Genomic DNA, 14368 nt, shown 5'->3' on the forward strand with positions numbered 1-14368 from the left:
GTAGTAGTACAGTAGCATCAGTAGTAGTAGTAGTACAGTAGCATCAGTAGTAGTAGTAGTACAGTAGCATCAGTAGTACAATAGCATCAGTAGTAGTATAGCAGCATCAGTAGTAGTACAGTAGCATCAGTAGTAGTAGTAGTAATAATAGTACTGTAGTAGTACAGTAGAATCAGTAGTAGTAGTACAATCAGTAGTAGTAGGACAGTAGCATCAGTAGTAGGACAGTAGCATCAGTAATAGTAGTACAGTAGCATCAGTAGTAGTGGTACAGTAGCATCAGTAGTAGTAGTACAGTAGCATCAGTAGTAGTAGTAGTACAGTAGCATCAGTAGTAGTAGTACAGTAGCAGTAGTAGTACTGTAGTAGTACAGTAGCATCAGTAGTAGTAGTAGTAGTAGTAGTAGTAGTACAGTAGCATCAGTAGTACAATAGCATCAGTAGTAGTATAGTAGCATCAGTAGTAGTACAGTAGCATCAGTAGTAGTAGTAGTAATAATAGTACTGTAGTAGTACAGTAGAATCAGTAGTAGTAGTACAATCAGTAGTAGTAGGACAGTAGCATCAGTAATAGTAGTACAGTAGCATCAGTAGTAGTACTACAGTAGCATCAGTAGTAGTAGTACAGTAGCATCAGTAGTAGTAGTAGTAGTAGTACAGTAGCATCAGTAGTGGTAGTGCAGTAGTAGTAATAGTAGTACTGTAGTAGTGCAGTAGCATCAGTAGTAGTTGTGCAGTAGCATCAGTAGCAGTAGTAGTATTAGTAGTACAGTAGCATCAGTAGTAGTTGTGCAGTAGCATCAGTAGCAGTAGTAGTATTAGTAGTACAGTAGCATCAGTAGTAGTTGTGCAGTAGCATCAGTAGCAGTAGTAGTATTAGTAGTACAGTAGCATCAGTAGTAGTTGTGCAGTAGCATCAGTAGCAGTAGTAGTATTAGTAGTACAGTAGCATCAGTAGTAGTTGTGCAGTAGCATCAGTAGCAGTAGTAGTATTAGTAGTACAGTAGCATCAGTAGTAGGAGGAGGAGAAGGAGTAGTACAGTAGCAGCATCAGTAGTAGTACAGTATGTCGTGGACGAATCAGAATTAGTTGGGTAACATAGATAATTAAGATGTTTTATTAGTATAATATGCTTATTTGAGGTACTTGTCATTAGAAAGTGTCCATTGGACTCTGGTGTCTTTTCAGTTGCACGTCTACCTTAGCTGGGGCTCAGACACTTGGGGCCCAGAGAGGGGAGAGGTCAGACTTGTCGTCATGGGAATGTGTCTTTACCTATTTCTTAAACCATGTGAAGGGATGGCGTGATTAATGGGGAACCAATGACTTGTCTCCACAATGTCTGTGAGCAAGTCACTCCCTCCTTTTCTTTATTGTGGGGAGGATTATGGCAGTAAATGGACCCTTGTATGTCCTCTCTTAGATCTCACACTTATCCTGTGATAATATATGGCCTAGAGGCTCACTCCCTCCAGTGAGCCTGTCCAGGAGTGGGGTCAAGAGGGGGTTTGCTTGAGATGGGAGTATCTAGAGTTGACAATTGATATATGCCATTGGATGAAATGGTGTTTTTGTTCTATACCGTACCAGGGAGGGACGGTTCTAAGGAGACCAGATACTGGGCTATATAATTAACCCTGTTGACATAGCAGTTACTGTCTGCTGTGTTTTATTGATATCTGTCATACAAAACTTAACCTTTGTGAACTGTTACTAAGTATCTGTGGTTTGTCAATGTACGTTGAAGGGGGTGTATCATTGCTATAAAAGATCCCTGTAGCCATTCTGTAATCACCTTCCTGGTCCATTCGAGAGAGTGCATTATTCAAGGTCAAGTACTTTTGCAAAAGTATCTTAATTATTAAAGATGTAGTTAACTCGGACTGGTGTGTTTAACTCTCCTCATTTGGTAATGCAGAAATTAGCCACCACATTAGTACAGTAGCATCAGTAGTAGTAGTGTAGTAGTAGTAGTACAGTAGCATCATTAGTAGTGTAGTAGTAATAGTGTTAGTAAAGTAGCATCAGTAGTAGTGTATTAGTAGTAGTAGTACAGTAGCTTCAGTAATAGTGTAGTAGTAGTAGAAAACTGTATTATTTATGCCCAAGGGGAATATTGGTTCTACAGCAGAATTAACCATAAAAACAAGACATACATTGATACCAAATAAGACTATATTTTATTTTGGCCCTGTGTGCTTACCGTAGCAGATGACGCAATTTTTGATTCTTGTCAGCACAGCATTTTGGTCCTGTGACCTATCTACCAGCCGAACAAGGATGAAGCTGCCCGTGTCATCAGCCTGCGCCAAAACAAAAACACACATGGGCTGCATTTCAATTCACCAGCCTTTCTGCTGCCCCGTTTACTACCCCTTCCCAGAAAGCATCTGTTTGTAATTGTACCTCAAAAGCCCGTTGAACATCGGGGGAGTTCCTCATGGCGATGACAGCAGGAGCGATGTTCAGGGCCTTGAACTCCATGGCGGCCGTGACGATGGCAGCGCTGTCCACAGAGGGCCCGTTGGTGAAGAACACTGCCACCTTCCTCATCGTCAACGCTTTACGGGTTCGCTTGAAGACGTGGCGCCCCACAAAGCGCATGGCCTCCCCAAGATGGCGCCGGTTGGACGTTCGTTCCAGTGCAATGTTTTGGATGGCCTCCAACAACTCCTGCTTGTGTTGGTAGTCCTGGAATCGGATCAGGTACTTGGTGTTGGCACTAAAGGATACCACAGCAACACGTGCACCTGTCGGGCAGTTGCTCTCGGCAATGGCAACGTCGTCCAATATGGAGAGGAGAGCGGAGCGCATCCTCTCGAACGTGGCAGGATCCACATCCTGTGACATATCCAGAGCAAAGACCAGCTCTGTGGGGTAGGCTGGGCATGCTGCCTGGCCTAGGGATAGAGTGAGAGGAAGGGAGAGACGGACAGAGAGAGAGAAGGGGAGAGGGAGAGAAGTACAGAGAGAGAGAAGGGGAGAGGGAGAGAAGTACAGAGAGAGACAAGGGGAGAGGGAGAGAGGTACAGAGAGAGAGAGAAGGGGAGAGGGAGAGAGGTACAGAGAGAGAGAAGGGGAGAGGGAGAGAGGTACAGAGAGAGAGAAGGGAGAGGGAGAGAGGTACAGAGAGAGAGAAGGGAGAGGGAGAGAGGTACAGAGAGAGAGAAGGGGAGAGGGAGAGATGTACAGAGAGAGAGAAGGGAGAGGGAGAGAGGTACAGAGAGAGAGAAGGGAGAGGGAGAGAGGTACAGAGAGAGAGAAGGGGAGAAGGAGAGAGGTACAGAGAGAGAGAAGGGAGAGGGAGAGAGGTACAGAGAGAGAGAAGGGAGAGGAGAGAGGTACAGAGAGAGAGAAGGGAGAGGAGAGGTACAGAGAGAGAGAGGGAGAGGGAGAGAGGTACAGAGAGAGAGAAGGGAGAGGGAGAGAGGTACAGAGAGAGAGAAGGGAGAGGGAGAGATGTACAGAGAGAGAGAAGGGAGAGGGAGAGAGGTACAGAGAGAGAGAAGGGAGAGGGAGAGAGGTACAGAGAGAGAGAAGGGGAGAGGGAGAGAGGTACAGAGAGAGAGAAGGGAGAGGGAGAGAGGTACAGAGAGAGAGAAGGGAGAGGGAGAGATGTACAGAGAGAGAGAAGGGAGAGGGAGAGATGTACAGAGAGAGAGAAGGGAGAGGGAGAGAGGTACAGAGAGAGAGAAGGGAGAGGGAGAGAGGTACAGAGAGAGAGAAGGGAGAGGGAGAGAGGTACAGAGAGAGAGAAGGGAGAGGGAGAGAGGTACAGAGAGAGAGAAGGGAGAGGGAGAGAGGTACAGAGAGAGAGAAGGGAGAGGGAGAGAGGTACAGAGAGAGAGAAGGGGAGAGGGAGAGATGTACAGAGAGAGAGAAGGGGAGAGGGAGAGAGGTACAGAGAGAGAGAAGGGGAGAGGGAGAGAGAGACGGACAGAGAGAGAGAAGGGGAGAGGAAGAGAGAGGGGGTGAGGGGGGCAATGGTATTTTTAATGACAACCATTCATAACATCACTTTGCCAAGAGTTCTGGTTTGATTACACCAGAATCTACAGTCAAGAACATACATTTATTTGGACGATGAAGGGTTAATGGAGACATACCTTGAGAGCATGCTGTTTGGGGGAGAAAAATATCATAGTTTAGAGACAAAATTAGGAATGAATTCATCTTTGCTTATGAAAACATGACCTTACCAGCAATAAAGCAATTGACACAGCGGATCTTTTTCTTACAAAAAATATAGAGTAGGAATACCAAGAGCTTACCACAGTTATCAAGGATATAGAGTAGGAATACCAAGAGCTTACCACAGTTATCACGGATATAGAGTAGGAATACCAAGAGCTTACCACAGTTATCACGGATATAGAGTAGGAATACCAAGAGCTTACCACAGTTATCACGGATATAGAGTAGGAATACCAAGAGCTTACCACAGTTATCACGGATATAGAGTAGGAATACCAAGAGCTTACCACAGTTATCACGGATATAGAGTAGGAATACCAAGAGCTTACCACAGTTATCACGGATATAGAGTAGGAATACCAAGAGCTTACCACAGTTATCACGGATATAGAGTAGGAATACCAAGAGCTTACCACAGTTATCACGGATATAGCGTAGGAATACCAAGAGCTTACCACAGTTATCACGGATATAGAGTAGGAATACCAAGAGCTTACCACAGTTATCACGGATATAGAGTAGGAATACCAAGAGCTTACCACAGTTATCACGGATATAGAGTAGGAATACCAAGAGCTTACCACAGTTATCCCGGATATAGGTGGTCAGCTGGCATTCCTAGGGAGACAAATCAAATAACATGTTAAATAGCTCTCAAGATTCTCTATATAAAATGTTTTATACTTAAATTGGAACAAAGATCAGACAGAATACACATACAGACATGGCTCTCTCTCCTGGTCTGCCTCTAGAGCCCTAGATAGGAATAGAGAATTAGTCATAAATCCACATGTAAACAGTGAATATCTTACCAATACTTCTACTGTAAAAACAACCAAAACTACAACTACTATTGTTATTCACTTGAAACAAATAACAATAATAAAACAACTAATACATGGGATTTGTAAAGTTCCTTTTATAGATCCAAAAACGCAAATGATATACTAACAGTGTGTCCCGGTGGTCCAATGGATCCTGGATCTCCTGACTCACCCGACCTGCCCGAGTTCCCCTGGTTTAATCACATCGTAACATATGGCCATTTTAACAGAAGATTTTATACATGTCAACACATATTAGTACCTGTGGCCCAAGCGAAAATCACAAGGTTTGAAGTACAACACCTGAGAATATAAGCAGTGGTGTTAGAATCTCTATAATTGAGTCAAAGAGTGTCTATGTGTGAGTATATACAGTTCTGGAGGGTGACACTTTAGTCCCACGAAGATAGTTTGTAGATGTTCAATAACTGTCAACAACATATCAACTAACTATCCACTAACCCAAGCCCTTACCCTAACCCTTATTCTAAAACTAACCCTTACCCTAACCCTTATTCTAAAACTAACCCTTACCCTAACCCTTATTCTAAAACTAACCCTTACCCTAACCCTTATTCTAAAACTAACCCTTACCCTAACCCTTATTCTAAAACTATCCCTTACCCTAACCCTTATTCTAAAACTAACCCTTACCCTTATTCTAAACTAACCCTTACCCTACCCTAACCCTTATTCTAAACTAACCCTTACCCTACCCTAACCCTTATTCTAAAACTAACCCTTACCCTAACCCTTATTCTAAAATGAACCCTTACCCTAACCCTTATTCTAAAACTAACCCTTACCCTAACCCTTATTCTAAAACTAACCCTTACCCTTATTCTAAACTAACCCTTACCCTACCCTAACCCTTATTCTAAACTAACCCTTACCCTACCCTAACCCTTATTCTAAAACTAACCCTTACCCTAACCCTTATTCTAAAATGAACCCTTACCCTAACCCTTATTCTAAACTAACCCTTACCCTAACCCTTATTCTAAAACTAACCCTTACCCTTATTCTAAACTAACCCTTACCCTACCCTAACCCTTATTCTAAACTAACCCTTACCCTACCCTAACCCTTATTCTAAACTAACCCTTACCCTACCCTAACCCTTATTCTAAACTAACCCTTACCCTACCCTAACCCTTATTCTAAAACTAACCCTTACCCTAACCCTTATTCTAAAACTAACCCTTACCCTAACCCTTATTCTAAAACTAACCCTTACCCTAACCCTTATTCTAAAACCAATCCTTACCCTAACCCTTATTCTAAAACTAACCCCTACCCTAACCCTTATTCTAAAACTAACCCTTACCCTAACCCTTATTCTAAAACTAACCCTTACCCTAACCCTTATTTTAAAACTAACCCTTACCCTAACCCTTATTCTAAAACTAACCCTTACCCTAACCCTTATTCTAAAACTAACCCTTACCCTAACCCTTATTCTAAAACTAACCCTTACCCTAACCCTTATTCTAAAACTAACCCTTACCCTTATTCTAAACTAACCCTTACCCTACCCTAACCCTTATTCTAAACTAACCCTTACCCTACCCTAACCCTTATTCTAAAACTAACCCTTACCCTAACCCTTATTCTAAAATGAACCCTTACCCTAACCCTTATTCTAAAACTAACCCTTACCCTAACCCTTATTCTAAAATGAACCCTTACCCTAACCCTTATTCTAAACTAACCCTTACCCTAACCCTTATTCTAAAACTAACCCTTACCCTTATTCTAAACTAACCCTTACCCTACCCTAACCCTTATTCTAAACTAACCCTTACCCTACCCTAACCCTTATTCTAAACTAACCCTTACCCTACCCTAACCCTTATTCTAAAACTAACCCTTACCCTAACCCTTATTCTAAACTAACCCTTACCCTTATTCTAAAACTAACCCTAACCCTTATTCTAAAACTAACCCTTACCCTAACCCTATAACAAAACCTAACCCTTACCCTAACCCTTATTCTAAAACTAACCCTTACCCTTACCCTAACCCTATATCAAAACCTAACCCTTACCCTAACCCTTATTCTAAAACTAACCCTTACCCTAACCCTATATCAAACCTAACCCTTACCCTAACCCTTATTCTAAAACTAACCCTTACCCTAACCCTATATCAAAACCTAACCCTTACCCTAACCCTTATTCTAAAACTAACCCTTACCCTAACCCTATATCAAAACCTAACCCTAGCCCTAACTGTAACCTTAACAAGCAGTTGCTTATCAACAGATATTTTGTTAATAGTATGACCATCTGTAGAGCATCTACACTGAGTGTACAAAACATTAAGGACAGCTTGCTACTATTGAGTTGCACCCCCTTTCACCCTCAGAACAGCCTCCATTCGTCGGGGCATGGACACTACAAGGTCTCCAAAGCGTTCCACAGGGATGCTGGCCCATGTTGACTCCAAAGCTTCCCTCAGTTGTGTCAAGTTGGCTGGATGTCCTTTGGGAAGTGGACCATTCTACACACAGGAAACTGTTGAGCTTGAAAAACCCAGCAGCATTGCAGTTCTTGACACAAACCGGTGCGCCTAGCACATACTACCATACCCTGTCCAAAAGCAATTACATATTTTGTCTTTCCCATTCACCCTCTGAATGGCACACATGCACAATCCATGTCTCGAGGCTTAAAAATCCTTCTTCAACCTGTCTCCTCCCCTTCATTTTCACTGATTTAAGTGGATTTAACAAGTGACATCAATATGGGATCATAGCTTTCACCTGGATTCACCTGATCAGTCTATGTCACGGAAAAAGCAGGTGTCAATGTTTTGTACACTGGGATTATCCAAATAAAGTGTGACCGTTCTGGGCACTAAAGACTTAGCGGTATTGACTTAACAATTGCAGCAATGCATGTGCAACAGGGCGCGCTAGGGTCTTCTAGTGATAGTGTGTGTGAGTCTCACCCCTCTGCCTCGGTTTCCTTTGGGGCCTGGACCTCCTTTGACTCCAAAATCACCACTTTCACCCTGAAGATGACAAAAAGGAAAAAGGGATTGTTTACTTTTTGTGAGCTTCAGAATGCAATGTGTCATGATTGGATTCCAGCCTTGTTCTCTTATCCATTCTGAAAGGGGAGATTTTAGATCAATAACTGACCTGTAATCCAGGGTAACCATGGAAACCAGGCTCTCCCTTTAAAGTAAACACAAAACACAAGGAATTATTTTATTTGTGTCCATCAAACATGTCTGGAATACAAATCTACTGTATATTAAAATCCTTTCATTTGAATGAAAAGATAATAGGCAGAATCTAGCACACAACCAGATCTGATTAGTGAAGGTGCTGGAGGAATAAGACAAAACTAGAGAAGTAGGAAAAAGTCTCTGAACACTTCCAGTCAGATGCACATTTATTTCATTTAGCTGAGCTTTCGGTCAGTCGACCTTCATTTAGATGAAAAGAGACATTTTATTTTATAATCTAATAAGTACATGAACAATATTTTCCAAAGTGGAAAACCTCATCAACTACTACGACGTCTATGGACAGCAGCTGTTGATCTGAGTACTGAGTAAGTGTGCCTTACCTTCATTCCCTGGGGTCCAGGAGGTCCATAGCCGTCACTACCATCAAGACCCTGTATTAAAGAAAACACACCATCATGTCCCATTCTGACATGACCTTACAAACACATACAGTCTTGCAGTGTGTGTACAGCATGTGTGTGTGCATGCAGGTAAAATGTGTAATGACAAGGCAACACCTCACCGGCATCCCTCTTGGCCCAAGTGTTCCAAGGGCTCCGTTGACTCCGGGGTCCCCAGGTTGGCCCTGTGAGGAGACCACACAGTATTGGGTTGGAAGAAGGGCTATAAAACATTACTTTACAAGCATTTTTTTATGTATACATTTTATGTGTCTATATGTAATATGTTTCAGCTGCTCTGCAGTCCTGGTAAATTGTCCTACCAAGATGGCTAATGTTTTGTATTGTAATGTATTATATAACTGTAGGTCAAAGATATAAGAATATTTTGAAGATAAATACACAATGCAGAGTTTGAGGGTTTGAGAGGACGAGAGTACTAAAAGTCCTAATGGTCAATAGGGAATTGTAAATAGGAGTTGGGTTTCAGTTCAACATCTGTTTAGAATCTGTGGAATGTCACTGGTGAACTCAGTGACGTGTGCTACGTTCTGTACATGGCGTCTGGGGCAGGATACTGGTTATTTGGCCATTGGCCAAGTTGTATTGCAAAGACTTCTGATTGGTCAACCCTAGGCTAGGATGGGGGGTTATAAATTGAATCCTGTTCCTTTGTTCAGTGGGGAAAAGCTGAGGACAGGGGAGACTGAACATCTGAACATCTACCTCCCAGCATAACATCTTGATTTATCCTTCTCAAATAAACCTATTTTTCTCCCCCTGATTTGCTTTGGAGTTTGTGTTATTGAAGAATAACATAAATTGCTAACAAAGGCAACGCACTTTCTGTCCATTCATCCCTCGTCTTCCTGTTGATCCTTTGCCACCCATAGTTCCAGGTGTGCCCTGAGGGAAAAGCAATTCATACGCTGTCATTACATGTCAACATCGCATAACAGTAGGATTTATGTATCAGGCATCCTCAATGTGGTCATGGAAGTAGAACGGTAAGAAAACTGACCTGAGGTCCAGGTAAACCCTGCAGGCCCCTGGGTCCGGGCTGGCCCGAGTCTCCTCTTATACCCTATGCACACAGGAGAGAAACATGTTCAGCAACAGTATCTGTGGTATTGGGGGGACTGTTCCAAATGCTAGAGAAGTGCATCAGTAGTAGCATTACTGTGGAGTTGTGGATGAGGGGAATGGGTATATATTACTTACCTGTGGTCCAGAAGGGCCAGGAATTCCTTGGAGGCCTACATCTCCTGGATCCCCTGGTGTTCCCTAGACACACACACACATACATACATACATACATACATACATACATACATACATACATACATACATACATACATACATACATACATACATACATACATACATACATACATACATACATACATACATACATACATACATACATACATACATATATACATACATACATACAAAGAACATACTAATGGGTACATAAATATAGATATCAATCCTAGGGACTGTTATTTAAGAAGTAGCTTTGTTGATAATGCTGCCTACTGTACATTTGGACCAGGGAGACCTCTTCTTCCTTGAGGACCCTAGAAAGCAGGACACAGGACATAATCATCACGTGACAATTGACCAAAAACATGGGACAACATCAGTGTAACAGGACAAGGACAGCTTAGCAGAAATGAAACTTCGCTCACTGGGTTTCCGACGATTCCACTTTCTGCTCGACCGCCCTCTTCTCCTGGGTCTCCCTGTCAGTGTGGAAAGGAAGACAAGAGAGAAAAGGAGTGTGTTTGAGGGAGAGAGGATGAGAATAACAGCAGTGTTGTCACCCTCCAGGACGCTAAGTGAATAATCCAGCTTTACTCACTAGAAAGAGCCAGTCAAAATGATCTGGTACTTGCAAATGAACTTGGTGAATAAGCGATTTTGATTCTTAGATCAGTACATCGACAGTGGCCAACTACATGCTACATACCGGTAGCCCTGGGTTTCCCCTTCCTCCTTTGGGACCCGCGACAATGCTGTCCACTCCAGAGTCTCCCTAAAAGACCAGAGACTAACTTTTAGTAACAGTTAGAAAATAAGATATTGAAACTGCATTCGTTACAGTCAAACTCATTCCAAACTCATTCCAAACTCATTCCGAGTCTCTGCAGGTTTTTTTGTACTTGATTGATGAATTAAGGTCACTAATTAGTGAGGAACTCCCCTCATCTGGTTATCTAGATCTTAATTGAAAGGAAAACCTTAAACCAGCAGATACTAGTCCCTGAACCATCGTAAATCATTTGCACTGTTAAATGACGTCCATAGTTTATGTGACTTACAGGGTCACCTCTAAGTCCACGCTGCCCCTTCACTCCTGGCTCTCCTATGAGGCCGCTGTTGCCCTGCAGGAGAACCCACCATCAAAAGATTAGACATTAGAGAAGAGAATCGAGTAAGAGTAGGATATTGGGGACATAGGAGAATGATATTAGTGACATAGGAGTAGTATATTGGTGACATAATAGTAGTATATTGGTGACATAGGAGAATGAAATTAGTGACATAGGAGTAGTATACTGGTGATGTAGGAGTAGTGTATTGGTGACATATGAGAACGATATTAGTGATAAAGGAGAAGTATACTGGTGACGCAGGAGTAGTATATTGGTGATTTAGGAGTAGTATATTGGTGACATAGGAGTAGTATATTGGTGACATAGGAGTAGTATATTGGTGACATAGGAGTAGTGTATTGGTGACATAGGAGAACGATATCAATGACAGGAGAACGATATTAGTGACCGAGGAGTAGTATACTGGTGACATAGGAGTAGTATATTGGTGACATGGGAGTAGGATATTGGTGACATAGGAGAATGAAATTAGTGACATAGGAGTAGTATACTGGTGACATAGGAGTAATAAATTGGTGACATGGGAGTAGTATATCGGTGACATATGAGAAGTATACTGGAGACATAGGAGTAGTATATTGGTGACATAGGAGTAGTATATTGGTGACATAGGAGTAGTATATTGGTGACATAGGAGAACAAAATGAGTGACATAAGAGTAGTATACTGGTGACATAGGAGTAGTAAATTGGTGACATGGGAGTAGTATATTGGTGACATAGGAGTAGTATATTGGTGACATAGGAGTAGTATATTGGTGACATATGAGTAGGATATTGGTGACATAGGAGTAGGATATTGGTGACATAGGAGTAGGATATTGGTGACATAGGAGTTGTATATTAGGGACATAGGAGTAGGATATTGGTGACATAGGAGTAGGATATTGGTGACATAGGAGTAGTATATTGGTGGTATAGGAGTAGTATATTGGTGACATAGCAGTAGTATATTAATGACATAGAAGTAGTATATCAGTGACCTAGGAGTAGTATATTGGCGAAATATATGTAGAATATGAGAAAATGTGTTTACTGGTCTTCCTGGGTTTCCTCTCTCTCCTGCAGCTCCAGCTGTTCCAATCAGACCCTGTTCACCGTCAACCCCATCAAGGCCATGGTCTCCATCATCACCCTGCCATGGTAATGTGCACACTGATTCACAACACACTCAACAACAGCAGACGTTTACATCCACACAATGAAAAAAAGAAAGCACCATGGTGAACCTGGTTTTCCATTGGTTAAGACATAATACCTAGTATACTGCACATAGAAATGTTTCTACTGTACACTACATTTAGCTGTGTGAATGTGGTATCAACAGCTTCACACACTTACCCTGTCCCCTCTGTAGCCTCTTGAGCCCTGTAAAAAAACAGTCAGAGATCAGATGGGATTATTTTAGACAGGTAACTGCTCTGTGTCATGGTTCAGAGGTCAGATTAGATGGGATTATTTTGGACAGGTAAATGCCCCCAGGTCATGGTAACCTGTGATCTAAAAGCAGATGTCGGGAAGACATCCAATGGGTAACATTCCAGACCAGACGGTCTATAAACATAGATTTCTGGTTGGTCAGTAGTCCATCTGCTCACCTTGAGGCCTCTCCTCCCAGGACAGCCCTGTAGTCCCTGTGGGCCAGTGGGACCTGGTGAACCTCTCTCGCCCTGTGGGAAATCAGAGAGAGAGGACAAGGTCATTGGTTTTAAGGTCAAAGGTCACAGGTTATTAAACTGACTTGTAGACCTTGCCCACCATCCACGATTAATACCTTTTGATTTGTCTGATGTCTGAATACCACACTGAGAATTATTCTTCCTTCCCTGAAAACACACACTTACAATTCCCCCCTCCTCACCAGGGAAGCCAGGGTGTCCTTTCAGTCCTGGCTGACTCTGTAAGAAGAGAAACGAAGAGCAAATGAGGAAACTGAAACTGGCAAAGGGAGGACTGAGGAAGTACATAGACCCACATCTTCTTTATAGTATTTTAACAGTGTTTAATTACTGTGTCACGTCACATCTTAAACACTGTATAATTTTATAAAGAAGGCTCAGAGGGCATCACCTTTGTGCCTGGGCGTCCTCTGTTGCCACGGATACCCTCATGTCCGGTGCACTTACACATCACATTGCAGCACTCCCTCTCAGCCACTGTGTCCTGGAGGGAGAAAGGGAGAGGGGGAAGAAAGAGGGGGAGAAGGAGAGAGTGGGAGGGAAAGAGAGAGAATGTGACAATGTGTTATGAAATCCAATATGTCATTTGTTGACATACCCTCATAATTGGAGACACCTTTGGAGGTACTCATCTCAAAAGCCAATCTAAAAACAACCAATAATGTCACTGCTCTGTTTTTCTTGTCTCCAGTGGCTCCTGCTGCTAGGTACATTTCTAGCAAGTGACGACTCTATTTCATGGTGTACTATATCCTATTTCCCATGACCCCAGAGTTCTAGTTTTGATACTTCCAACCTGAAATGCTGAAACAGGAACACAATTCCTTTCTGTCATTTCTGACATCCTGACATTCTTCAACAACGTCACGTCATCCCCTTTTCTAAACAAACATTTGTCATTGTACAGTTTGACCCAAAATACTCAGACATATCAGAAATACTTCTCTATCCTTACAGCTGGGAATATGACTGGAAATTGAATTACTGTAGATAGAGACATAAAGGACTTACATGTCAGCCCAAAGAGTCTTAGCCAGTCTAAGTGACATACAGTATTACTACAACACAGGGAGACACAACTAAAAGGGTTGTTACATTTTACATTTTAGTCATTTAGCAGACGCTCTTATCCAGAGCGACTTACAGTAGTGAATGCATACATTTCATTTTCATTTCATACATTTTTATTCCCCCCCGTATTTTTCTGATTCTGTTGTCACAAAATGATGAACCACTTACTATTTGGGTCAACAGGGTGTTTCCTAAATTGTGCATGCCAATGTTGAGCGGCTGCTTGTAGCCGAATCCTCGCCCAAACTCCACCATCTGAAGGAGGTTGGCATTTTGGACCCCTTCTAAGGCGACTGTAAGCAGGGCATTGATACCTTTTCCTGAAATGTGACATGGAAGACAAAGCTAAAAGTACAACCGATTTTAATGTTCATTTTTGTCTCATGAATGTTCTTAAATGTGTCCGTTTCTGTGGGTTGCCCCTGGTTCTTTCACCTTTAGTGCGGAGAAGTTCCGACTCTTGCTCCAGTTTCATCACGTCATCATCGAGTCCGTCTGAGAAGATCACCAGCACCTAAAGGACAAAGTAGTTGTGGCATTGTTATTACAATGTGATATAACCA

At 42.3% G+C, this 14368-nt stretch overlaps 1 protein-coding gene across 2 annotated transcripts in view; it reads right to left on the reverse strand.

The window, feature by feature from the left end:
• Positions 1 to 14368, reverse strand: part of col6a4a (collagen, type VI, alpha 4a) — a 37561-nt gene that overhangs the window by 4509 nt on the left and 18684 nt on the right. For both annotated transcript variants that reach the window (XM_029738437.1, XM_029738436.1), the window contains exons 12-35: positions 14241 to 14319; positions 13974 to 14125; positions 13126 to 13218; positions 12900 to 12953; positions 12654 to 12725; positions 12397 to 12423; positions 12092 to 12190; positions 10982 to 11044; positions 10630 to 10695; positions 10349 to 10402; positions 10202 to 10237; positions 9879 to 9941; positions 9679 to 9741; positions 9501 to 9563; positions 8780 to 8842; positions 8598 to 8648; positions 8165 to 8200; positions 7972 to 8034; positions 5148 to 5210; positions 4916 to 4951; positions 4777 to 4813; positions 4108 to 4119; positions 2408 to 2901; positions 2205 to 2304 (exon numbers count right to left, since the gene is read on the reverse strand). In XM_029738437.1, coding sequence (XP_029594297.1) covers positions 2205 to 2304; positions 2408 to 2901; positions 4108 to 4119; positions 4777 to 4813; positions 4916 to 4951; positions 5148 to 5210; positions 7972 to 8034; positions 8165 to 8200; positions 8598 to 8648; positions 8780 to 8842; positions 9501 to 9563; positions 9679 to 9741; positions 9879 to 9941; positions 10202 to 10237; positions 10349 to 10402; positions 10630 to 10695; positions 10982 to 11044; positions 12092 to 12190; positions 12397 to 12423; positions 12654 to 12725; positions 12900 to 12953; positions 13126 to 13218; positions 13974 to 14125; positions 14241 to 14319 — 1939 coding nt within the window. The remainder of the gene's footprint in view (positions 1 to 2204; positions 2305 to 2407; positions 2902 to 4107; positions 4120 to 4776; positions 4814 to 4915; positions 4952 to 5147; positions 5211 to 7971; positions 8035 to 8164; positions 8201 to 8597; positions 8649 to 8779; positions 8843 to 9500; positions 9564 to 9678; positions 9742 to 9878; positions 9942 to 10201; positions 10238 to 10348; positions 10403 to 10629; positions 10696 to 10981; positions 11045 to 12091; positions 12191 to 12396; positions 12424 to 12653; positions 12726 to 12899; positions 12954 to 13125; positions 13219 to 13973; positions 14126 to 14240; positions 14320 to 14368) is intronic.

This window comes from Salmo trutta, chromosome 37, assembly GCF_901001165.1.
Source record: "Salmo trutta chromosome 37, fSalTru1.1, whole genome shotgun sequence".
In the NCBI taxonomy this organism is placed as follows: Eukaryota; Metazoa; Chordata; class Actinopteri; order Salmoniformes; family Salmonidae; genus Salmo; species Salmo trutta.